The sequence below is a fragment of the Heterodontus francisci genome, chromosome 48 (genome assembly GCF_036365525.1).
Source record: "Heterodontus francisci isolate sHetFra1 chromosome 48, sHetFra1.hap1, whole genome shotgun sequence".
Taxonomy (NCBI): domain Eukaryota; kingdom Metazoa; phylum Chordata; class Chondrichthyes; order Heterodontiformes; family Heterodontidae; genus Heterodontus; species Heterodontus francisci.
Genome location: NC_090418.1, coordinates 7,718,585 through 7,744,472, shown reverse-complemented (window position 1 = coordinate 7,744,472; position 25,888 = coordinate 7,718,585). Strand labels below are relative to the sequence as shown.

Here is a 25,888-nt window from a genome sequence, read left to right as displayed (position 1 = left end):
AGGGTAGTAAGGGTTCCGGAACGAGGGCGGATAAATGACCAGCCATGATCTAATTGAATGGCGGACACAGACTCGAGCGGCTGAATGGCCCCCTCCTGTTCCTGTGATTTTATGACACCTGGCGGGCACAGGGTATGTTGACATTGGACACTTGTTTTACCACCCCTCCCGCCTTACTCAATTTTACATCCAACGTAAAGCTGGCATCCGATCTGAACCTGCCCTGGGCCTTGCAAGTGAGTCAGGTCCAAATCAGGGCTGCGTTATTAGTGAGCTAGCCCATTCGGTGGTCCTGCTAGCTGGTCCCACACAGTGGTGACGCCCTGTGCTTGTACCAGACCATTTGCACCAAGCTCGGCTTCCACTGATCTTCAGTTTTTGATTCAGGCGATCTTATATCAAATGGATGGCTCAGTGGGTCGTAATCTCACCTCTGAGTTAGCAAGTCATGGGTTCAACTGTCACTCTAGCGATTCCAGCCTGATGCTTCCAGTGAGTATTGAGGGAGGTGTCATCTTTCAGTATGAAACATTAAACTGAGGCCCTGTCTGCTCCCTTGGGTAGGTGGAAAAATGTCCTGGGGTGATCTTTCAAAAAAGAGCAGGGGTGGCGTCTTAGCCTTGGTCTTGGGCCAATGTTTATCGCCCAACGACCAGCACTAAAAATTCAGATTATGCAGTCATTTATCACGTTGCTGTTTGTGGGATCATGCTTTGTGCGAATTGGTTGCCACGTTTCCTGTATTAGAACAGTGACTGCACTTTACAAATATTTCGTTTAGGGAGGGAATTTCAAAGCCGAGGGCCAAGGCAGCCAAAGGCATTGCCACCAATGCTGGAGCAAAAAAATTGGGGATGTGCAAGAGGCCAGAATTGGAGAACCTCAGAAGGGCTGGAGGAAGTCACAGAGATAGGGAAGGGAGATTAAATGAAACACAAATTAAAAAGCGAGAGGGAACAAATATAAAACCTGCAGATTGCTTTAAAAGTCTGTAATGGGTTAATTACCATTGGTAATCACTTCTGATGTGGGATAGTAGTAGCGAAAACTGGGCTATGTGGTTTAGAGATTTTCAGTTGCCAAAAACAGCACAACCTAAAGGTTGGTAATGTCACTGAGCTAGTAACTCAGAGGCCCAGGCTAATGTTGTTGGTTCATGGTGGAATTTAAATTCAATTAATTAGTTAAAATCTGGAATTAAAAACTGCCTGGTCTGGCCTACATGTGACTCCAGACCCACAGCAATGTGGTTAACCCTTAACTGCCCTCTGAAATGGCCTCAGACGTTACAGTTCCTTAGACAGCACCTTCCAAACCCGTGACCTCTACCAACTAGAAGGACAAGGGCAGCAAATACATGGGAACACCACCACCTGCAAGTTCCCCTCCAAGTCACACACCATCCTGACTTGGAACTATATCGCCGTTCCTTCACTGTCGCTGGGTCAAAATCCTGGAACTCCCTTCCTAACAGCACTGTGGGTGTACCTACCTCACATGGACTGCAGTGGTTCAAGGAGGCAGCTCACCACCACCTTCTCAAGGGCAATTAGGGATGGGCAATAAATGCTGGCCTTGCTCGTGATGCTCACATCCCATGAAAGAATAAAAAAATTGCAGGAACCATTACTGCATATGTTGTATTGCAACCACCAGAAATTTAAAGCAGTAAAACTAAGAATAAACAAACCTTTTGATTCATATCATTGAATTTACAGCACAGAAACAGGCCATTCAGCCCAATTGCTCTAACCCAGTGTTTATTCATCACACAAGCCTCCTCTCACTCTACTTCATCCAACCCTATCAGCATATCCTTCTATTCCTTGTTCCCTCATGTACATATCTAGATTCTCACCATATCTCTCTATCCCTCTCAGTCCAGGAACATGTCAGGGACAGTTTTCGGCAGTGCATTCAAGTGCTAACAATCATCGGAAGTGGTCAAGGTGGGGTCTTGAGCTGAAACAGCGGTTTAGCCTGCGTTTAGCTCAAGGCGCCATCTTGGTAAAGGAGTTGAAGCCAGTACTAGGAATGCCGCTGGAAGGCTCAGCAAACAGCCTTTGCCAGTTAAAATGCCTACGAGCGCATTTTTGTGGCTAGTGCATCAAATAACACCCTCTCCCAACAACGATCAGCTGTTTGGAGTAAACACGGCTTGGATGAGGATGTGGGAGCACTACTTAAAGGGGTTCTCAATGTTTCATCTTCATTGCTGTTGGACCTGTGAAGAGGACCTCTGAAACACATTGGGAGACTTTGTCAAGACTTCAACACTCGAGCAATATTTAATCTGTCAACTGTCTCACCTAAAAGCAGTAAGTATGGTGCTACTCCACCTTATTGGACACCTTGTAGGAGTCACTAGGAGAAAAGGAGATGCCTGTTTTACTGATCAGCTTCTCTCAGTCTCTCTCTCTCAGGGAGATATCTGTAGACTGACTAGTGTCTCTCAGTCCCCTCTCGCTCAGGGAGATATCTGTACTAGTGTCTCACAAGTCAGGAGTGTGATGGAATACTCTCCACTTGCCTGGATGGGTCCAACAACACTCAAGAAGTTCAACACCATCCAGGAAAAAGCAGCCCGTTTGATTGGCACCACATCCACAAACATTCCCTCCCTCCACCACTGACGCATAGTGGCAGCAGTGTGTACCATCTATAAGATGCACTGCAGCAACTCACCAAGGCTCCTTCGACAGCACTTTCAAAACCCACGATCTATACCACCTAGAAGGACAAGGGCAGCAGATGCATGGGAACACCACCACCAGCAAGTTCCCCTCCAAGCCACACACCATCCTGACTTGGAACTATGTCGCTGCTCCTTCACTGTGGCTGAGTCAAAATCCTGGAACTCCCTAAAAGCACTGTGTGTGTACCTACACCACATGGACTGCAGCAATTCAAGAAGGCAGCTCACCGCCACCTTCTCAAGGGCAATTAGGGATCAGCAATAAATGTTGGCCTAACCAGCAATGCCCACATCCCACAAATGAATTTTAAAAAGTCTCTCTCTCAGGGAGCTCTCTGTATACTGACTGATGTCTCTCAGTCCCTCTCGCTCAAGGTAATATCTGTACACTGACTGGTGTCTTTCAGTCCCTGTCTCTCAGGGTGATATCTGTACACTGACAGGTGTCTTTCAGTCCCTCTCTCTCAGGGTGATATCTGTACACTGATTGGTGTCTCTCAGTCTCTCTCTCTCTCTCTCAGGGTGATATCTGTACACTGACTGGTGTCTCTTAGTCCCTCTCTCTCAGCGTGATATCTTTACACTGACTGGTGTCTCTCAGTACCTCTCCCTTAGGGTGATATCTGTACACTGACTGGTGTCTCTCAGTCCCTCTCTCTCAGGGTGATATCTATACACTGACTGGTGTCTCTCAGTCCCTCTCTCTCAGGGTGATATCTGTACACTGACTGGTATCTCAGTCCCTCTCTCTCAGGGAGATATCTGTACACTGACTGGTGTCTCTCAGTCCCTCTCTCTCAGGGTGATATCTGTACACTGACTGGTGTCTCTCAGTCCCTCTCTCTCAGGGAGATATCTGTACACTGACTGGTGTCTCTCAGTCCCTCTCTCTCAGGGTGATATCTGTACACTGACTGGTGTCTCTCAGTCCCTCTCTCTCAGGGTGATATCTGTACACTGATTGGTGTGTCTCAGTCTCTCCCTCTCTCTCTCAGGGTGATATCTGTACACTGACTGGTGTCTCTCAGTCCCTCTCTCTCAGGGTGATATCTGTACAATGACAGGTGTCTTTCAGTCCCTCTCTCTCAGGGTGATATCTGTACACTGATTGGTGTCTCTCAGTCTCTCTCTCTCTCTCTCTCAGGGTGATATCTGTACACTGACTGGTGTCTCTTAGTCCCTCTCTCTCAGCGTGATATCTTTACACTGACTGGTGTCTCTCAGTCCCTCTCTCTCAGGGTGATATCTATACACTGACTGGTGTCTCTCAGTCCCTCTCTCTCAGGGTGATATCTGTACACTGACTGGTATCTCAGTCCCTCTCTCTCAGGGAGATATCTGTACACTGACTGGTGTCTCTCAGTCCCTCTCTCTCAGGGTGATATCTGTACACTGACTGGTGTCTCTCAGTCCCTCTCTCTCAGGGTGATATCTGTACACTGACTGGTGTCTCTCAGTCCCTCTCTCTCAGGGTGATATCTGTACACTGACTGGTGTCTCTCAGTCTCTCCCTCTCTCTCTCAGGGTGATATCTGTACACTGACTGGTGTCTCTCAGTCCCTCTCTCTCAGGGTGATATCTGTACACTGACTGGTGTCTCTCAGTCCCTCTCTCTCAGGGTGATATCTGTACACTGACTGGTGTCTCTCAGTCCCTCTCTCTCAGGGTGATATCTGTACACTGACTGGTGTCTCTCAGTCCCTCTCTCTCAGGGTGATATCTATACACTGACTGGTGTCTCTCAGTCCCTCTCTCTCAGGGTGATATCTGTACACTGACTGGTGTCTCTCAGTCCCTCTCTCTCAGGGTGATATCTTTACACTGACTGGTATCTCTCAGTCCGTCTCTCTCAGGGTGATATCTGTACACTGACTGGTGTCTCTCAGTCCCTCTCTCTCAGGGTGATATCTGTACACTGACTGGTGTCTCTCAGTCCCTCTCTCTCAGGGTGATATCTGTATACTGACTGGTGTCTCTCAGTCCCTCTCTCTCAGGGTGATATCTTTACACTGACTGGTATCTCTCAGTCCCTCTCTCTCAGGGTGATATCTGTACACTGACTGGTGTCTCTCAGTCGCTCTCTCTCAGGGTGATATCTGTACACTGACTGGTGTCTCTCAGTCCCTCTCTCTCAGGGTGATATCTGTACACTGACTGGTGTCTCTCAGTCCCTCTCTCAGGGTGATATCTGTACACTGACTGGTGTCTCTCAGTCCCTCTCTCAGGGTGATATCTGTACACTGACTGGTGTCTCTCAGTCCCTATCTCTCAGGGTGATATCATTACACTGACTGGTGTCTCTCAGTCCCTCTCTCAGGGTGATATCTGTACACTGACTGGTGTCTCTCAGTCCCTATCTCTCAGGGTGATATCTTTACACTGACTGGTGTCTCTCAGTCCCTCTCTCTCAGGGTGATATCTGTACACTGACTGGTGTCTCTCAGTACCTCTCCCTTGGGGAGGTATCTGTACACTGACTGGTGTTTCTCAGTCCCTATCTCTCAGGGTGATATCTTTACACTGACTGGTGTCTCTCAGTCCCTCTCCCTTGGGGAGGTATCTGTACACTGACTGGTGTTTCTCAGTCCCTATCTCTCAGGGTGATATCTTTACACTGACTGGTGTCTCTCAGTCCCTCTCTCTCAGGGTGATATCTGTACACTGACTGGTGTCTCTCAGTCCCTATCTCTCAGGGTGATATCTTTACACTGACTGGTGTCTCTCAGTCCCTCTCTCAGGGTGATATCTGTACACTGACTGGTGTCTCTCAGTCCCTATCTCTCAGGGTGATATCTTTATACTGACTGGTGTCTCTCAGTCCCTCTCTCTCAGGGTGATATCTGTACACTGACTGGTGTCTCTCAGTACCTCTCTCAGGGTGATATCTGTACACTGACTGGTGTCTCTCAGTCCCTCTCTCTCAGGGTGATATCTTTATACTGACTGGTGTCTCTCAGTCCCTCTCTCTCAGGGTGATATCTGTACACTGACTGGTGTCTCTCAGTACCTCTCTCTCAGGGTGATATCTGTACACTGACTGGTATCTCAGTCCCTCTCTCTCAGGGAGATATCTGTACACTGACTGGTATCTCAGTCCCTCTCTCTCAGGGAGATATCTGTACACTGACTGGCGTCTCTCAGTCCCTCTCTCTCAGGGTGATATCTGGACACTGACTGGTGTCTCTCAGTCCCTCTCTCAGGGTGATATCTGTACACTGACTGGTGTCTCTCAGTCCCTCTCTCTCAGGGTGATATCTTTATACTGACTGGTGTCTCTCAGTCCCTCTCTCTCAGGGTGATATCTGTACACTGACTGGTGTCTCTCAGTACCTCTCTCTCAGGGTGATATCTGTACACTGACTGGTATCTCAGTCCCTCTCTCTCAGGGAGATATCTGTACACTGACTGGTGTCTCTCAGTACCTCTCTCTCAGGGTGATATCTGTACACTGACTGGTATCTCAGTCCCTCTCTCTCAGGGAGATATCTGTACACTGACTGGTGTCTCTCAGTCCCTCTCTCTCAGGGAGATATCTGTACACTGACTGGTGTCTCTCAGTCCCTCTCTCTCAGGGTGATATCTGTACACTGACTGGTGTCTCTCAGTCCCTCTCTCTCAGGGAGATATCTGTACACTGACTGGTGTCTCTCAGTACCTCTCTCTCAGGGTGATATCTGTACACTGACTGGTATCTCAGTCCCTCTCTCTCAGGGAGATATCTGTACACTGACTGGTGTCTCTCAGTCCCTCTCTCTCAGGGAGATATCTGTACACTGACTGGTGTCTCTCAGTCCCTCTCTCTCAGGGTGATATCTGTACACTGACTGGTGTCTCTCAGTCCCTCTCTCTCAGGGAGATATCTGTACACTGACTGGTGTCTCTCAGTCCCTCTCTCTCAGGGTGATATCTGTACACTGACTGGTGTCTCTCAGTCCCTCTCTCTCAGGGTGATATCTGTACACTGATTGGTGTGTCTCAGTCTCTCCCTCTCTCTCTCAGGGTGATATCTGTACACTGACTGGTGTCTCTTAGTCCCTCTCTCTCAGCGTGATATCTTTACACTGATTGGTGTCTCTCAGTACCTCTCCCTTAGGGTGATATCTGTACACTGACTGGTGTCTCTCAGTCCCTGTCTCTCAGGGTGATATCTGTACACTGACAGGTGTCTTTCAGTCCCTCTCTCTCAGGGTGATATCTGTACACTGATTGGTGTCTCTCAGTCTCTCTCTCTCTCTCTCAGGGTGATATCTGTACACTGACTGGTGTCTCTTAGTCCCTCTCTCTCAGGGTAATATCTATACACTGACTGGTGTCTCTCAGTCCCTCTCTCTCAGGGTGATATCTATACACTGACTGGTGTCTCTCAGTACCTCTCCCTTAGGGTGATATCTGTACACTGACTGGTGTCTCTCAGTCCCTCTCTCTCAGGGTGATATCTATACACTGACTGGTGTCTCTCAGTCCCTCTCTCTCAGGGTGATATCTATACACTGACTGGTGTCTCTCAGTCCCTCTCTCTCAGGGTGATATCTGTACACTGACTGGTATCTCAGTCCCTCTCTCTCAGGGAGATATCTGTACACTGACTGGTGTCTCTCAGTCTCTCTCTCTCAGGGTGATATCTGTACACTGACTGGTGTCTCTCAGTCCCTCTCTCTCAGGGAGATATCTGTACACTGACTGGTGTCTCTCAGTCCCTCTCTCTCAGGGTGATATCTGTACACTGACTGGTGTCTCTCAGTCCCTCTCTCTCAGGGTGATATCTGTACACTGATTGGTGTGTCTCAGTCTCTCTCTCTCTCTCTCAGGGTGATATCTGTACACTGACTGGTGTCTCTTAGTCCCTCTCTCTCAGCGTGATATCTTTACACTGATTGGTGTCTCTCAGTACCTCTCCCTTAGGGTGATATCTGTACACTGACTGGTGTCTCTCAGTCCCTCTCTCTCAGGGTGATATCTGTACACTGACTGGTGTCTCTCAGTCCCTCTCTCTCAGGGTGATATCTGTACACTGATTGGTGTGTCTCAGTCTCTCCCTCTCTCTCTCAGGGTGATATCTGTACACTGACTGGTGTCTCTTAGTCCCTCTCTCTCAGCGTGATATCTTTACACTGATTGGTGTCTCTCAGTCCCTCTCTCTCAGGGTGATATCTGTACACTGATTGGTGTGTCTCAGTCTCTCCCTCTCTCTCTCAGGGTGATATCTGTACACTGACTGGTGTCTCTCAGTCCCTCTCTCTCAGGGTGATATCTGTACACTGACTGGTGTCTCTCAGTCCCTCTCTCTCAGGGTGATATCTGTACACTGATTGGTGTGTCTCAGTCTCTCCCTCTCTCTCTCAGGGTGATATCTGTACACTGACTGGTGTCTCTTAGTCCCTCTCTCTCAGCGTGATATCTTTACACTGACTGGTGTCTCTCAGTCCCTCTCTCTCAGGGTGATATCTGTACACTGACTGGTGTCTCTCAGTCTCTCCCTCTCTCTCTCAGGGTGATATCTGTACACTGACTGGTGTCTCTCAGTCCCTCTCTCTCAGGGTGATATCTGTACACTGACTGGTGTCTCTCAGTCCCTCTCTCTCAGGGTGATATCTGTACACTGACTGGTGTCTCTCAGTCCCTCTCTCTCAGGGTGATATCTGTACACTGACTGGTGTCTCTCAGTCCCTCTCTCTCAGGGTGATATCTATACACTGACTGGTGTCTCTCAGTCCCTCTCTCTCAGGGTGATATCTGTACACTGACTGGTGTCTCTCAGTCCCTCTCTCTCAGGGTGATATCTTTACACTGACTGGTATCTCTCAGTCCCTCTCTCTCAGGGTGATATCTGTACACTGACTGGTGTCTCTCAGTCCCTCTCTCTCAGGGTGATATCTGTACACTGACTGGTGTCTCTCAGTCCCTCTCTCTCAGGGTGATATCTGTATACTGACTGGTGTCTCTCAGTCCCTCTCTCTCAGGGTGATATCTTTACACTGACTGGTATCTCTCAGTCCCTCTCTCTCAGGGTGATATCTGTACACTGACTGGTGTCTCTCAGTCGCTCTCTCTCAGGGTGATATCTGTACACTGACTGGTGTCTCTCAGTCCCTCTCTCTCAGGGTGATATCTGTACACTGACTGGTGTCTCTCAGTCCCTCTCTCAGGGTGATATCTGTACACTGACTGGTGTCTCTCAGTCCCTCTCTCAGGGTGATATCTGTACACTGACTGGTGTCTCTCAGTCCCTATCTCTCAGGGTGATATCTTTACACTGACTGGTGTCTCTCAGTCCCTCTCTCAGGGTGATATCTGTACACTGACTGGTGTCTCTCAGTCCCTATCTCTCAGGGTGATATCTTTACACTGACTGGTGTCTCTCAGTCCCTCTCTCTCAGGGTGATATCTGTACACTGACTGGTGTCTCCTCAGTACCTCTCCCTTGGGGAGGTATCTGTACACTGACTGGTGTTTCTCAGTCCCTATCTCTCAGGGTGATATCTGTACACTGACTGGTGTCTCTCAGTCCCTCTCTCTCAGGGTGATATCTGTACACTGACTGGTGTCTCTCAGTCCCTCTCTCTCAGGGTGATATCTGTATACTGACTGGTGTCTCTCAGTCCCTCTCTCTCAGGGTGATATCTTTACACTGACTGGTATCTCTCAGTCCCTCTCTCTCAGGGTGATATCTGTACACTGACTGGTGTCTCTCAGTCGCTCTCTCTCAGGGTGATATCTGTACACTGACTGGTGTCTCTCAGTCCCTCTCTCTCAGGGTGATATCTGTACACTGACTGGTGTCTCTCAGTCCCTCTCTCAGGGTGATATCTGTACACTGACTGGTGTCTCTCAGTCCCTCTCTCAGGGTGATATCTGTACACTGACTGGTGTCTCTCAGTCCCTATCTCTCAGGGTGATATCTTTACACTGACTGGTGTCTCTCAGTCCCTCTCTCAGGGTGATATCTGTACACTGACTGGTGTCTCTCAGTCCCTATCTCTCAGGGTGATATCTTTACACTGACTGGTGTCTCTCAGTCCCTCTCTCTCAGGGTGATATCTGTACACTGACTGGTGTCTCTCAGTACCTCTCCCTTGGGGAGGTATCTGTACACTGACTGGTGTTTCTCAGTCCCTATCTCTCAGGGTGATATCTTTACACTGACTGGTGTCTCTCAGTCCCTCTCCCTTGGGGAGGTATCTGTACACTGACTGGTGTTTCTCAGTCCCTATCTCTCAGGGTGATATCTTTACACTGACTGGTGTCTCTCAGTCCCTCTCTCTCAGGGTGATATCTGTACACTGACTGGTGTCTCTCAGTCCCTATCTCTCAGGGTGATATCTTTACACTGACTGGTGTCTCTCAGTCCCTCTCTCAGGGTGATATCTGTACACTGACTGGTGTCTCTCAGTCCCTATCTCTCAGGGTGATATCTTTATACTGACTGGTGTCTCTCAGTCCCTCTCTCTCAGGGTGATATCTGTACACTGACTGGTGTCTCTCAGTCCCTCTCTCAGGGTGATATCTGTACACTGACTGGTGTCTCTCAGTCCCTCTCTCTCAGGGTGATATCTTTATACTGACTGGTGTCTCTCAGTCCCTCTCTCTCAGGGTGATATCTGTACACTGACTGGTGTCTCTCAGTACCTCTCCCTTGGGGAGGTATCTGTACATCGACTAGGATCACTCAGTCTAATAATAACTGCATATTTCGGCCCATGAGAAAGTCCAGAAGTGGACAACAACAATGATATCAGATCTCAGGAATCTGTTCTGAAAAACGCAAAAGGAATTTGTGCCTTTTTTGGAAAAGGTGAACATAAACAAACTGAAAAATCTGAAGCCACAGAGGGAATTAACCCGCACATCGTATTAAAATGTTCAAATACTAGGGACATGAGTTGCAAATTCGGAAGTTCAGAGTAAGAGGGGAATTGGGTGGAACTATTTTTTAACACGTAGAGGGATAGAATAAGGCAGTTGAAGCTGTCAGTATAATGGGTTCAATTAGAAGGGGGTTTCTTTAGGCAAAGGATGAAAACAGGCACTAAATGATTGCTGTGTTTTTTTCCCCCTTTCCTTCATGGGATATGAGCTTCGCTGGCAAGGCCAGCATTTGTTGCCCATCTGTAATTGGCCTTAAGGGGGTGGTGGTGAGGCTTCTTCTTGAACTGCTGCAGTTCCTGTGGTATCGGTATATCCACAGTGCTGTAAGGGAGGGAGTTCCAGAATTTTGACCCATTGCCCTCTACCTGCAGAGGGTCAGGGAGCCACCTTGCCATCCTGTCCCGCTCTCCTGCAGCAGCTGGTGCTGCTTTGCCTGGTCACTGTGTCCTCCTACCATTCCTCATCCAGACCAAGGGGGTCCCCAGCAAGGTGCCCATGGCCCCTCCGTGAGAGAGGGAATAAAAGACTCCAGTCAGCTTAGAGGAACTTGAGCACGTATTCAGACTTACACTCAGTGCAGTGCTGAGGGAGTGTGGAGGTGCCCTCTCAGGTGGATGTAAAAGATCCATGTCACCATTTCAAAGAAGAGTAGGGGGTAGTTCTGCCTGGTTCCTGGGCCAATATTTAACCCTTAACCAAAAAACACAGATGATCTGACCATCATCACATTGTTATGTTTTTGTGGGAGCTTGCTGTGTGCTGATTGGCTGCTGCGTTTCCTACATTACAACACTGACTACACTTCAGAAAGTACTTCATTGGCTGTAAAACGATTTGAGGACGTCCTGAGGTTGGGAAAGAAGCTATATCAATGCAAGCTCTTTACTAAGAATTTTGCATCGGGATTGTCAGCCTGGATAGTTTGATTAAGTCTCTCAAGTGGGGCCTGCACCCAGGAGTTCCTGAGTGGGAAGTGAAAGTGCCATTCACTGCTGCCACCTAATCTAGGAGGTCATTGTTGGGGAGCAGGTGGTCAGTCACTGACCTACCGACTTTGGAATCTGGGTTGAAAGACGGATCAGACCGATGGGATAAAGCCTCCACTGCCCTAGAATCATAGAATGATACAGCACAGACGGAGGCCATTTGGCCCATCATGCCTGTGCTAGCTCTTTGAAAGAGCTATCCAATAAGTCCCATCCAGCACCCCTTCCCTCCTGCACTTTCCCCCATAACCCTGCAAAACTTTTCCCCTTCAGGTATTCATCCAATTCATCGCCCTTTCAGTCAGTGCATTCGAGATCACAACAACCCGCTAACGTATCTTCTCATCTCCCTCTGGTTTTTGCCAATGACGTTAAATCTGATCACCGACCCTTCTACCACTGGAAACATTTCTCCTTATTTACTCCCATTAAAAAATGCATATGATTTTGAACACCTCTCTTAAATCTCCCCTTAACCTCCTTGGAGGGCGGCACAGTGGTGCAGTGGTTAGCACCGCAGCCTCACAGCTCCAGCGACCCAGGTTCAGTTCTGGGTACTGCCTGTATGGAGTTTGCAAGTTCTCCCTGTGACCGTGTGCGTTTTCACCGGGTGCTCCGGTGTCCTCCCACAGCCAAAGACTTGCAGGTTGATAGGTAAATTGGCCATTATAAATTGCCCCTAGTGTAGGTAGGTGGTAGGAGAATGTTGGGGATGTGGTCGGGAATATGGGATTAATCTAGGATTAGTATAAATGGGTGGTTGTTGGTCGGCACAGATTCAGTGGGCCGAAGGACCTGTTTCAGTGCTGTATCTCTCTATGACTCCAAGGAGAACAATCCCAGATTCTCCAGTCTCTCCACATAAATGAAGTCTGTCATTCCTGGTACCATTCTAGTAAATCTCCTCCGCACCCTCTCCAAGCCCTTGACATCCTTCCCAAAGTGTGGTGCCCAGAATTGGACACGGTTTTCCAGCTAAGGCCTAACCAGTGATTTATAAAAGTTGTAAGGGCACTGAGTGAAATGAGGTTCAGGGCAGCCTCAACCTGACTCCTCGTGGGCACAGGCCTATAGCACAAAGGAGACCAGCACTAAACTGCACGAGAGGTCACAGAAGGACAGGTAAGGGAAGTGGAAAATCAACACACTGCCACAGTAAGGTGCTGGGTGGGGGATGATAGGGGGAGGCTCATTTATTTGTGTCTTTTTCCCTCCCTTTGCTGATGTAGGATGCCCCAACCAGCCCTCTTAATGACTAAATATGAGCTGTTGGACCATGGGGGGCATCACACATAATCTTGTTAGCTGGACACCTGTAGTATTCCAGTAATAAGGAGCTGCAGTGGATATTTCCTCTTCCTCCCCGCCTCCCTACCTCAACAATGCTGTCAAACACCAATGGTCAGACCAAGATTAGCTAATATGGCCCAGACTGAGAGTCAGACTGAGACCCCCCGGTCTATACGACCCCAGCAGAGGACGCCTTTGCAGACTGGGCCCTCTGTAAGGTAGTTAGACTTAGACAGGTTGCTGGAGCATGAAAATGGGAGGTTTAGTCTGCATCCAGCAGTTGGCCCGGGACTGCTTGACGCAGAATTGGGTGAAGGAAATTTCCCAGCAATCATATCATCTGTAAGAATGAATGGAAACAAAAACATGGATGTAGTGACTGACACAGACGATCAAAAAAACAAAGCGCAGCACTGTCAAGATGTCTCAGACTGTCTCCCGTCTGGGTTTGCAAATGATCAAACACATTCCTGATTAATCACTGGGGTCAGGGGAAGCCCGCCCATTGTTGTCCCTGTCAGAAAGTGTTGTCCCTCAGTTTGTAATGGAGCACTGCCAAATGGAACTCATTCAATCTCTCTGTACTTTCTGCTGAATGCCGTGTGTGTGTGTGTGTTTATTGAAATTCCAGTCAGGAGTGACTTACTCCAAGGTTTCTGATGCCTCACCGATGCCCTCCAAGTTTTCACAAGACACAGCACTGCCCAACACTCGCATTATTACAGCAGCGTTACTCAGCGCAATGGCCCAAGGTGCTGCACATACAGAGTAAAGCTCCCTCTGCACTGTCCCCATTAAACACTCCCAGGGCAGATACAACACGGGGTCAGGTACAGAGTAAAGCTCCCTCTACACTGTCCCCATCAAACACTCCCAGGGCAGATACAACACTGGAGTGCATCGTCGACGCCGAGAATGGCATTTTAATTTGAGTTTTTTGTTTATTTATCTGTTTTAATAAAGTTATTTTAAAACTGTAAATATGTACATAAAGGGGGCCTGAGGGATAAAGGCCCCCTCGATGTGAAAAATATAAAAGGGGCCTGGGGTATAAAGGTCACCTTGTAAAAAAAAAAAAAAAAAAACGGGGTCAGGTACAGAGTAAAGCTCCCTCTGCACTGTCCCCATTAAACACTCCCAGGGCAGATACAACACGGGGTCAGGTACAGAGTAAAGCTCCCTCTACACTGTCCCCATCAAACACTCCCAGGACAGATACAGCACGGGGGTTAGATACAGAGTAAAGCTCCCTCTACACTGTCCCCATCAAACATCCCAGAGCAGGTACTGTCCCTGCCAAGACTGAGGCTAAATGCAAGGCCTTGAAAGCAAAGAAAGCTGTTTTTGAAGGGAATTCATAGTCACAGGCAGAAGAAAATTAGGATGACACGTACCTTCAAGAGACCAAAGACACTAAGACTGAGAAGGCAACCCAAGTACCCGCAGAAAGAGTGCTCCCAGGAGGAACAAATTGGACCATTCTGCAATCGTTAAGTTCCCTCTGACCACTGAGTCTGCTAAAGAAGAAAATTGAGGAAAACAGTACTTTGGTTTTCATTGTTGACGTCAAGCACAGGGTTAGATACAGAGTAAAGCTCCTTCTACACTGTCCCCATCAAACACTCCCAGGACAGGTACAGCACAGGGTTAGATACAGAGTAAAGCTCCCTCTACACTGTAAAAAAAAACAAGGTTAGATACAGAGAAAAGCTCCCTCTACACTGTCCCCATCAAACACTCCAAGGGCAGGTACAGCACAGGTTCGATACAGAGTAAAGTTCCTTAAAAAAAAGAAAAAAAAAAGAAAAAAAGCTGGGTTAGATAGAGAGTAAAGCTCCCTCGACACTGTCCCCATCAAACATCCCAGGACAGGAACAGCATGGGTTGGCTGATGCTTGATTGGAGGTGCTGAATACTGATTGCAGCAACAAGCCTCAGCTGACAGTGCTGGTGGCAGTTGGAGGAGCTACACTGAGCAGAGGGAGAGCAGTTGTAACCGAGCAGAGAGAAAGCTTGAACAACAATCATCTTTCCAGTGAAGAAAGAGACTTTTTTTTTTAAACAAAGCTTTGTTTGGAGGTGGGTGCTGAACACCAGAAGGTTCCTTTGCTTTGGACTGTTGGAGGAGGAACAAGTGGCCGCAACAACAAGGGGTGGGGCTGCCAATTCTGTAGGGATCTGTGTTGCTGCAATAAGCACATCGGGAAGCTCCCTCCCCAGCCCATTTGCCCAGCCTGGGTCAGCTGAAGCTGCCCGGCTAAAGAGACAGAAGGGGATAGCTTGTGCTGGGCAGCTTCAACTGACCCAGGTGAAGACACCTCTCCCCAACCAGAAGACTGGAAGACCAAGTGTGCTGGCAAAGACTGTTTTAAGTGCACCACCTATGGAAAGCAAGCCATCCCTTACAGCCTGTCTTTCTCTCTCCTCTATACCCTCCGCCTCTCCCCTAATCTGTTATTTGTTTTTTTTCCAGTATCTCTTGTGAACTTTTCATTTTGTTCGATTTGCAAGCCTACAATTCGGGGTGGGTTTAGTTCTTGGACCCATGGCAAGCCCTTCATCACCGGTGGCGGGGCCCTCTACTACCTAAGCAGCTGCAGCCTCTGTGGCTGCCCATGTGGTTCCGTGACCTTTTAAATTAAAAACATCCAGCCATGGGGTGAAGAGCTATGCCCACCCCAACATGTCTATTGAGGCCTGCGTAAAGGCAATGACCGAGGTTGTCGGCCTCTCGGCCATTGTTGCAGCCTCGAATATGTCCGGGAAGGCTGTGTTTTTCCTGAAGTCCGAGTGGGTGCTGTCCCTGACCCTGAGTAAAGGGCTCACTGTGGGGGGGACCTTTCTGCCAGTAGACCCTCTGGGGGCCACAGCGCATCTGATCTTGCTATCAGATGTCCCGCCCTACATTCCCTGTGAGCTCCTTCTCCCTCATCTGCACCATCTGAGGGAGGTAAGGTTGGAGATCACCCTAGTCCTGCTCAGTCTTGGGGAAAACAGCCTCCGGAAAGCAAGTCATCCCTCACAGCCCATCTTTCCCTGTCCTCTATACCCTCAGCCTCACCCCAGCTCTTTATGCAACTCGCGTGGGAGGAGGTCTTGGTGGGCCACTTCAGTGTGGAGTTCTAGGGGGCGGCCTACCGTGCCTTCTGGACCTTGGACGGGGCACAGTGCCATGCCTGCAAGGGGGTGGGGCATGTTCATAAGAACTGCCCCAACCTCCCGGCCACCAACTCCACCTCGGTGGCCCAGGGTGGCGCCACTGCACCTCCCACTACTCCCCTGACACCTGTAACAACTACTGCTCAGGTGGCTCTGGAGGCCGTGGTTTTCACAGCCTCCAATGGGGAGGGGGAGACCCATCCAGGTGGAAGGAAGGTGTGGCGCAAAGCAAAACACCAAAAGGCGTGTCCCCTGGAAACAGAAAAGAGTCCTGAGCCTGAGCTCGGCCCTACGGCTGATCCAGGGAGCCCACCTGCCCCGTGGCTGAGGTCAGGCCCAAGAAATCTGGGCAGGGGGGTGCGGAGGAAGGAGCAGAGGCCTCTACTGAAATGGAGGTCTCTGAGCCTCCTCACCCCTCCCGCAATAAGAGAAGACATTCCTCCTGTTAAGAGGGCTATGAGTTTCAGGGCCCATCTCCTGGTGTGAGTCCTTGGGCTCCCCCCGCCACCAGCACCATGAGGGCCAAAAGCCCTGGGTGGGAACCCTCTGTCCCTGGGGATGGAGCGGGGAGAGATCCCCCTGTAACTTTGAGAACTCCCGAGGAGGGGGGGCCTGCCCAAGGTAGGGGAGCCTGTGGACCCCACGGGAGAAATCATTTCTTTGGCCGATGGGTCGGGTGTGCTGGGTGGGAGCAAGACCTGTGAGGGTCAACCCGCCCAACAGCCTGATGCTGCCACCCAGGAAGTACCCGACCCCACGGACAATCTGTGTAATTCCCCATCTGCTGGCGGAGGGGGAGAAGGCCTCCTCTCTCCGTCTCTGGTCTCTGCTCAGGCTGGATTTTCAGAGTCAGGAACTTCCATCTCCCCTGGGTCTCTCGCTGGCCTGGGGACGGAGGTGGGGGGAGGTGCTCCTGAACCGCTGGCGCCCATAGGCTCCAGCCAAATGGATGAACCCAGAGAGGACTCCTCCGCCATTGATTCTGGGGGTGGGATCGTGCCGGAGGCGGGACCAGCTGGCAAGGCCAGGACGTCCGCCCCACAGTGGGTGTGTCAGCTGCTGGTGGTGATGACCCAGGACTCGGTGTGGGACACGGAGGATGACCTTGAATCCATCGCCAGTGAGGTGGGTGGCGTCCCTCATGCCTCCCACCGAGTCTCCTCTCATCCCCATCCCGGAACTCCAGGACTTCCTTGCGGCATGCAGGGGTTGCCGCAATAAAGTTCAGCTGGCTCTTGGCCGGAGGTCGAGTTTGTCGCTGATCATCCAGTCAGTCCGTGCCGCCCTTAATAAGGCGGGGAAGGGCACGGGCGTGTAACTGGTTGAGAGGCGCATGTTTAAAGCATTCCTCTCTGGGTTGCTGGGGGAGTGGAGGCGAGGTGCACTTCCGCTCCCTCCTCACAGTGAGGTGTTGGTGACGGGTTTCTAAGTACATTTGACATGAACATAACCATAGGCAGCCTAAATATCAACAGCAGCAGGGGGTCTCACCGCAGATTTCACAATCTTTCAGTCCTTAGGGAAGGGAGATACGCGGTGAGCTTTCTGCAGGAAACCCACACCGTTCCGGGAGACGAAGCCACCAGGCACCTGGAGTGGCAGGGTGGGGTCTACATGAGTCACCTCACCCCTATTTCTAGTGGGGTGGCTATCTCGTTGGCCCTGAACTTTCAGCAGGAGATCCTGGGGGTCGATGAGTTGTTATGGGCCGTTTGCTCCACCTTGCCGTTTGCCTGGGTAGTGTGCCGGAAGTTTGTCAACGTGTACGTGCCCGGCCCCGGCGTGTTGCAAGCGCGCTTCTTTAAAGAAGTGTCCGCTCTCTTGAGCTCTATTGATAGTGGCAAGTGGATAGTCCTCGGGGTGGGGAGGGGTGGGGGGATTTTAACTGTACTCGCGAGGTGAGGGATTGCTGTGGTCCCCAGCGTGGCCAAGCGTTGGTGGAGAAGTTGAGGGAACTGATCAGCCCCCTCAACTTGGTGGACGTCTGGCGGAATCTCCATCCCGACTCCACGTGGAGGTCTGGAGGAAGAGGGTCCCGAATCGACCACCTCTACATTTCGCAGGTGTACGTCTCGGCGGCCTCCATGCGACTGGTGCCGTGCTCGGACCACCACCTGGTGTGGGCAGAGTTCACTCCGCTCCGCACGCGCGAAGGGTCCGCGTACTGGCACTTAAACAACCGGCTGCTGGAGGACGAGCGATTCTGGGACTCATTCCGTCGATTCTGGACCAACTGGAGCAGGAAGCAGGGGGGCTTCCCCTCCTTGAGGCTATGGTGGGATGTGGGCAAAACTCACATCCGCGTCTTCTGTCAGGAGTATGCAAAGGGGCCGACCAAAGGGCGGGAAGCTGAGATCGGCACCTGGAGAGGGAGGTGCTCGACTTGGAGTCCCACCTGGGTCATGCCGTCGCAGACCCGGCCCTGTGGCAGGCATACAAAGAGAAGAAGGGCACGCTGAAGGACCGAGGCTGCATTTTAGCCCCACGCTTCTGATCTTTGGGCACCCGATGCGGAGGGGGGGGAGGATCACCTTGTCGGTCTGCTCCTGGGCCTAGCCAAGGTGGCAATTCACAGGTCCATGCTGAGGGCCATTGTTGTGGGGGGGGGGGGGGTCTGTTCGCACCCGGGTGTCCCTGGAGAAGGAGCATGCGGTGTCCGACGGTTCGCTTGAGGCCTTCCACAACCAGTGGGCACCGTAGGAGCTGGAGTGCATCATCGATGACGAGAATTTAATTTTAATTTGAGTTTTGTTTTATTTATTCAAAAAAGAACAGGTTAGAAAAAAAAACAGGGTTGGATACAGAGTAAAGCTCCCTCTACACTGTCCCCATCAAACACTCTGAGGGTACAACATGGAGTGAGATAGAGTTAAAGCAGGGGAGAGAGCCTGAAGTGAAATCTCTGAAAATGAAAGCAACATCTGCAAGACAGCTATAGTGACATCCCAACCGGGGAAGGAGCCAATTGGTACATTGTTGGCGTTTCCAGATAATAGTCTAGACAGTATGGCAGAAAATTAGTAAACGTGTTTGTAAGGCAGAGGATACAAAGGCTAGAAAATAGACAACAAGGGAGTTTGGCAGTGCTAAATGGTATATACTTCAATGCCAGGAGCCTAGGAAATAAGGCGGATGAATTGAGAGAACAGATTGAGACGTGGGAGTATGATATAGCTATTACTGAGACATGGCTGAAAGAAGGACAGGAATGGCAGCTCACCATTCCTGGCTTAGTGCGTTCAGACAAGATAGAGAGGGGGATGAGAAAAGGAGAGGGTTTGCAATATTGATTAAAGAAACAATTATAGCTGTGAGGAGGGATGATATGGTAGAAGGATCATCAAATGAGGCCATATGGGTTGAACTGAGAACACAAAAAGGGGCAGTCACACTACTGGGAGTGTACTGTGGACCCCAAACAGTCAGAGGGAGATTGAAGTGCAATTATGTAGGCAAATCTCTGACAATAGGGCTGTGGGGGATTTCAACTACCCTAGTACTAACGAGGATAGAATTAGTGTAAAAGGCACAGAGAGAGCAGAATTCTTAAAATGCATTCAGTGAAAGTTTTTTAGCCAGTACATAGCAAGTCCAACAAGAGAGAGCACGGTTCAGGACTTAGTTTTAGGGAATGAGCTGGGCAGGTGAAAGGGGTATCAGTTGGGGAGCACTTTGGTGGAAGTGATCATAATTCAGTTAGATTTAGGGTAGATATTGAAAAGGACAAAGATAAACCAGGAATAAAAGTTCTCGTTTGGTGAAAAAGTAATTTTACTAAGCTGAGACGTGATTTAGCTGAAGTGGACTGGAAGCAGCTACTTGAAGGTAAATCAGTGCCAGATCAGTGGGAGGCGTTCAAGGAAGAGATGGTGAGGGTTCAGAGCAAAAGGATGGGACTAAAAAAGTTCAGAGCTCCCAAATGTCAAGGGGCTTAAAGGAAAGGATAAAGAACAAAAGGGAAGCTTATGACAGATACCGAGGGCCAAATACTGCAGAAACTGAAAGGAGTATAAAAAGTGTAGGGTGAAATTAAAAGGGAAATTAGGAAAGAAAAGAGAGGGCATGAAAAAATATTGGCAAATAAAATCAAGAAAATTTTTTATAAAGACGTAAAGAGCAAGAGGATAACTAAAGAAAGAGTAGGGCCCATTAGGGACCATAAGGGTGACCTGTCGGTGGAGGCAGAGGATGTAGGTATGGTTCTCAATGAATACTTTGCATCTGTTTTCACAAAAGAGAGGGACGATACAGACATTGAAATCAAGGCAAAGGAGTGTGAAGTATTAGATGAAATTAACATAGTGAGAGAGGAAGTATTAAGGAGTTTAATATCTTTGTTAGATCCCCAGGCCTGGACGATGTGTATCTTGGGCTGTTACGGGAAGCAAGAGAAGAAATAGCAGAGGCTCTGACCATCATTTTCCAATCCTCTCTGGCTACAGGTGTGGTGCCAGAGGACAGCTATTGTTGTATCATTGTTTAAAAAGGGAGAAAGGGATAGACTGAGTAATTACAGGCCTGTTAGCTTAACCTCAGTGGTGCGAAAATTATTGGAAAAAAATTCTGAGGGATAGGGTGTTCACAGATTAATCAAAGACAGTCAGCATGGATTTGTTAAGGGAAGGTCTTGTCTGACTAACATGACTGAATTTTTTGAGTTGGTAACAAGGAGGGTCAGTGAGGGTGGTGCATTTGATGTAGTCTATATGGATTTTAGCAAGGCTTTTGTTAAGGTCCCACATGGCAGACTGGTCACGAAAGTACAAGCCCAAAGTAACCAAGGCAAAGTGGCAAGTTGGATCCAAAACTGGCTCAAGGGCAGGAAGCAAAGGGTGATGATCAATGGGTTTTTTTGTGACTGGGAGGCTGTTTCCAGTGGAGCTCCGCAAGGCTCAGTACTAGGTCCCTTGCTTTTTGTAGTATCTATCAATGATCTGGACTTGAATGTAGGGGTCATGATTAAGAAGTTTGCAGACAATACAAAAATTGGAGGTGTTTGATGATGAAAGAAAAAGCTGTAAACTGCAGGGAGATATCAATGAACTAGTCAGGTGAGCGGAACAGTGGCAAATGGAGTTCAATCTGGAGAAGTGAGAGGTAATGCATCTGGGGAAGGCTAACAAGGCAAGGGAATGCACAATAAATGGTAGGATACTGAGAAGTATAGAGGACCGGAGGGACCTTGGAGTGCATGTCCACAGATCCCTGAAGGTGGCTGGACAGGTAGATAAGGTGGTCAAGAAGGCATACGGGATACCTGCCATTATTAGCAGAGGCATAGAACATAAGAGCTGGGAGGTTATGCTGGAACTGTGTAAAACACTAGTTAGACCACAGCTGGAGTACTGTGTCAGTTCTGGTCACCACACTATAGGAAAAAATGTGATTGCACTAGAGAGGGTACAGAGGAGATTTACGAGGATGCTGCCAGATCTGGAGATTTTTAGTCATGAAGAAAGATTGGATAGGCTAGGGATGTTTTCTTTGGAACAGAGGAGGCTGAGGGAAGACCTAACTGAAGTGTATAAAGTTATGAGGGGTCTAGATAGAGTGAATAGAAAGGCCCTATTCCCCTTGGTTGAGGGGTCCTTAACCAGATGGCATTGATTTAGGGTGAGAGGGAGGATTCATCGGGATTTGAGGGGATGTTATTTCCACCCACTTGATGTTGGGGATCTGGAACTCACTGCCTGAAAGGGTGGTACAGGCAGAAACCCTCATATCATTTAAAAAGTACTTGGTTATGCACTTGAACTGTTGTACTCGACAATGCGATGGACCAAGATCTGGTAAATGGGATTAGGCTGGGTGGCTCCTTGCCGGCTGGCACAGACATGATGGGCCGAATGGCCTCCTTCTGTGCTGTAAATTTCTACGATTCTAGTAAAGCTCCCTCTACACTGTCCATCAAACACTTCCCAGGACAGGTACAGCACAGGGGGTTAGATACAGAGTAAAGCTCCCTCCCAGGGCAGGTTACATGATACATTTTCAAGACGAAAGCCACTTACCGTGACCGTTTTCCTGTTGACATCAGTGAAGAATGTCTCTCCTCCCTCAAACTCATCGTTCAGGTACAGGAATGAACTGAAAATGGAGAGGGGGCAAGATTTCAGCCGCAGAAAGAGAATGGAGTGAGGAAGGTGTGGTATGAGGAGGGGGTGTGTGAGGGAGGGAGCAGAGCTAGCGAGGGAGGGAGAAGAGTGACGGAGGGGAGGAGAGTCTCATCAAAGAAAAAAAAAAGAAAAGAATTTTTAAAACGGGGTTAGATACAGAGTAAAGCTCCCTCTACACTCTCCCCATCAAACACTCCCAGGACAGGTGCAGAATGGGGTTAGATACAGAGTAAAGCTCCCTCTACAAAAAGAAATAAAAAGAGTTAGATACAGAGTAAAGCTCTCGCTACACTGTCCCCATCAAACACTCCCAGGGCAGGTATTTGATTTTAATAAAGTTATTTTAAAAAAAATGTATATAAAGGGGGCATGAAGAATAAAGGCCCCCTCGACATGAAAAAAAAATGGGAGTTAGATACAGAGCTCCCTCTACACAGTCCCCATCAAACACTCCCAGGACAGCTACAGCATGGGGGTTAGATACAGAGTAAAGCTCCCTCTACACTTTCCCATCAAACATTCCCAGGACAGGTACAAGAGGTACCTAAAATACCTCACCAAGAAGTACCTCAAGAAGAACAACCTGCGTGACTGTCTTCGCGTAGTTGCCAACAGCAAAGAGAGCTACGAGCTCCGGTACTTCCAGATCAATCAAGATGAAGAGGAGGAAGAAGATGAAGACTAAGCATAAGGCTGGTCTGAACTTTTGTACAAACTATCTTCAATAAAGTTAAAAAAAGGAAAAAAAAAAAACGGGAGAGTGGGATGAGACTGGGTGGGATATTGAAGGGTATGGGCAGTGAATGAGAGAGTGGAATCAGACAAGGTGGCTCATGGAATAAAACACTGGCCTCGTTCCGTGCTGGAAAATTCTGTGATTTGTATCAACAGAGGAAGCTGGGCTTCTTGAAGTGGCTGTAAATGTAATAGAAAATCATTTGACTCAGCTGCTGTTTAGAAGTGTGAATCATTTCAGCAGCCTGTTTTGCATGTCTTGATTTTTGTTACCTTTATGACCAAACGACCTCTCTTTGATCTGATCATTCAATCCGCAGGCGACCGTCTGATGTAGAAGTAAAGAGGCTGGGGTGCGAGGTTCCCCACTCTGGCCCACCCCCTGCCCAGCAACATGACGCAAGGCTTGCAGTGATGCTCTCTGCGTCGGTTCATCCCAGGCAGCTAGGCCTGGTCCAGACAGGCCACTGCAGGCCTTTCCAGGATGCATCTCCCCAAACATTACATGGCTTCTGTTCCCAAGGCAACCTGAGTGCCTCAGCAAAGGTAAATATTTCTCATAGAAGGGCCAACCTTAGTTAGGTTCCGCCCAGTGTTACACGTGGAAGAATAAGGAATGCCAAACAAAATGTACATCTGTTTGTTTGAGTCTCTGTTTTGCTTGAGTGGTTTCTATTCTCCCCTCCTTGTTCCCCCAATTCTCCTACTCCTTCTCTCTCACACTCCTCTACCACATTGTTGGAGTCCAGCTCCATAGTCGTCCCTCAGAGGGGACATTGAACCGAGGCCCCGTCTGGCCTCTCGGGTAGAGGTAAAAGACTTCACAGCCTTAAAGTTAGAGCCAGGCCATTCAGGGGTGATGTCAGGAAGCACTTCTTCACACAAAAGTATCAGGCACTCTTTCCCTCAAAATGCTGTGAATGCTGAGAGGGAATTGAAGCTTCCAAGACAAAGATAGGTAGTTTTTTTTTTATTAGGGGAGGGTGTGGAGGGAAATGGAGCAAAGGTTGAGGTACAGATCAGCCATGATCTGAGTGAACGTTGGAACAGACTTGAGGGGCAGAGAGGCCTCCTCCTCTTCCTAATGTCCTTATGTTGTTCCTGACCAGAGGCCAGAACATACGAACATACAAATTAGGAGCAGGAGTAGGCCACTCGGCCCCTCGAGACAAGATCGTGGCTGATCTGATTCTAATAACCTTAACTCCACATTCCCGCCTACCCCCCCAATAACCTTTCACCCCCTTGCTTATCAAATCTATCTACCTCTGCCTTAAAAATATTCAAAGACTCTGCTTCCACCACCTTTTGAGGAAGCGAATTCCAAAGACTCACGACCCTCTGAGAGAAAACATTTCTCCTCATCTCTGTCTTAAATGGGCGACCCCTTATTTTTAAACAGTGACCCCTGGTTCTCGATTCTCCCTCAAGGGGAAACATCCTTTCCACATCCACCCTCAGAATCTTATGTTTCAATCAAGTCGCCTCTTACTCTTCTAAACTCCAGTGGATACAAGCCTAGCCGATCCAATCTTTCCTGATAAGGCAACCCGCACATTCCAGGTATCAGTCTAGTAAACCTTCTCTGAACTGCTTTCAATGCATTTACATCCTTCCTTAAGTAAGGAGACCAATACTGTACACAGTACTCCAGATACTCCAGAAGATCAAAGGGCAGGAGAGGGTAGAATATATATACTGCACAGAATAAGGGGCTTTACGTAACTAATTCCAGCACCTGGCCTTTGGACTAATTATCAACAAATAAAACTTTTTGAAGAACCAGCTGAGAAAGCGAGGCCTGCTCAGGCCAGATGGAACATCAAAGAGAGCCAGTTTATAAAATCAGACCTGGAATTTTAAGATTCGAGACATTTTATTGTGTTGCGGAAACCCAGCCACCAGTAATGTTCTCCTCCTGTCTGGAAGCAGGGCTGGCAAGTACACAGGGCCATTGTGAGTGTTCCCTGCTGACAAAGGCTTGCAGCCTGAAAATATTAACCCGTCCTTTCTTCCTTCGCCAGCTCTGAGGAACAGTCGGGCACAACGATGAACAGTCGGACGCGGTCACAGAGTGTGAGGAACAGTCGGACACGGTCACAGAATGTGAGGAACAGTCCGACATGGTCACGTGGTGAGGAACAGTCGGGCATGGTCACGTGGTGAGGAACAGTCAAACAAATTCGCACAGTGTAAAGAACAGTTGTACACGGTGAGCAACAGTCGGACGCAATCACAGTGAGCAATAGTCGGACGCAGTCACACAATGAGGAACAGTCGGACACCGTTGCACAGTGTGAGGGACAGTCGTACACAATGATGAACAGTCGGACACGGTCACAGAGTGTGAGGAACAGTCGGGCACGGTCACGCGGTGAGGAACAGTCAAACACAGTCGCACAGTGTGAGGAACAGTTGGACACAGTCACACAATGAGGAACAGTCAGACACAGTCACACATTGTGAGGAACAATCAGACACCATAACACACAGTGAGGGACAGTCGGACACAGTTACACAATGTGAGGACAGCAATAGCTTTTCTGCCTCATCTCCCTCCTGTGCCCCTGCTTGGCTGTATTAGTGCTCAGTGTAGATTCCCAGAAAATTTCTACCATCCATTTACACACATTTTTCTGCAATGAAAATAAAATAAGCAGACATTGTCCCTCTTAAAGCACCCAGCAAGCTAATCAGTTGAAGGAAAATTGCTCAGCAGTTCTGGAGAAGGTCCACCGTCATCTTTTCAGAGAAATTGGGGATGAGCAATAAACTCCGATCTTTCCAGTATCACCGGCAGCCCAAAAAGACAGTGTATAGCCGGCATTCGGGAACCGTGGTCCCAATGTATACAGTCAACAGTGTTTCCAAGACAAATAATTAAGGGGCTTTCTTGTTTCACTTAAATTTTCAGAAACTATAGTGCTCCAGGAAGCATTCTTATTGCTGAATCATTGCACATCCTGGACAGGACTCATGAAAGAGTTTCTTGCCTGAAATCCCTCACTCCACTTGACACTTCATCCTCTCTCTCACATGCA

General features: G+C 48.9%; 1 protein-coding gene across 1 annotated transcript in view; it reads left to right on the top strand.

The window, feature by feature from the left end:
• Nucleotides 1–25,787, top strand: part of LOC137357419 (uncharacterized) — a 114,748-nt gene extending 88,961 nt beyond the window's left edge. The window contains exons 3-4 of the mRNA XM_068023766.1: nucleotides 23,168–23,393; nucleotides 24,872–25,787. Coding sequence (XP_067879867.1) covers nucleotides 23,168–23,393; nucleotides 24,872–24,877 — 232 coding nt within the window. The 3' untranslated portion in view covers nucleotides 24,878–25,787. The remainder of the gene's footprint in view (nucleotides 1–23,167; nucleotides 23,394–24,871) is intronic.
• The last annotated feature ends 101 nt before the right edge of the window (nucleotides 25,788–25,888 follow it).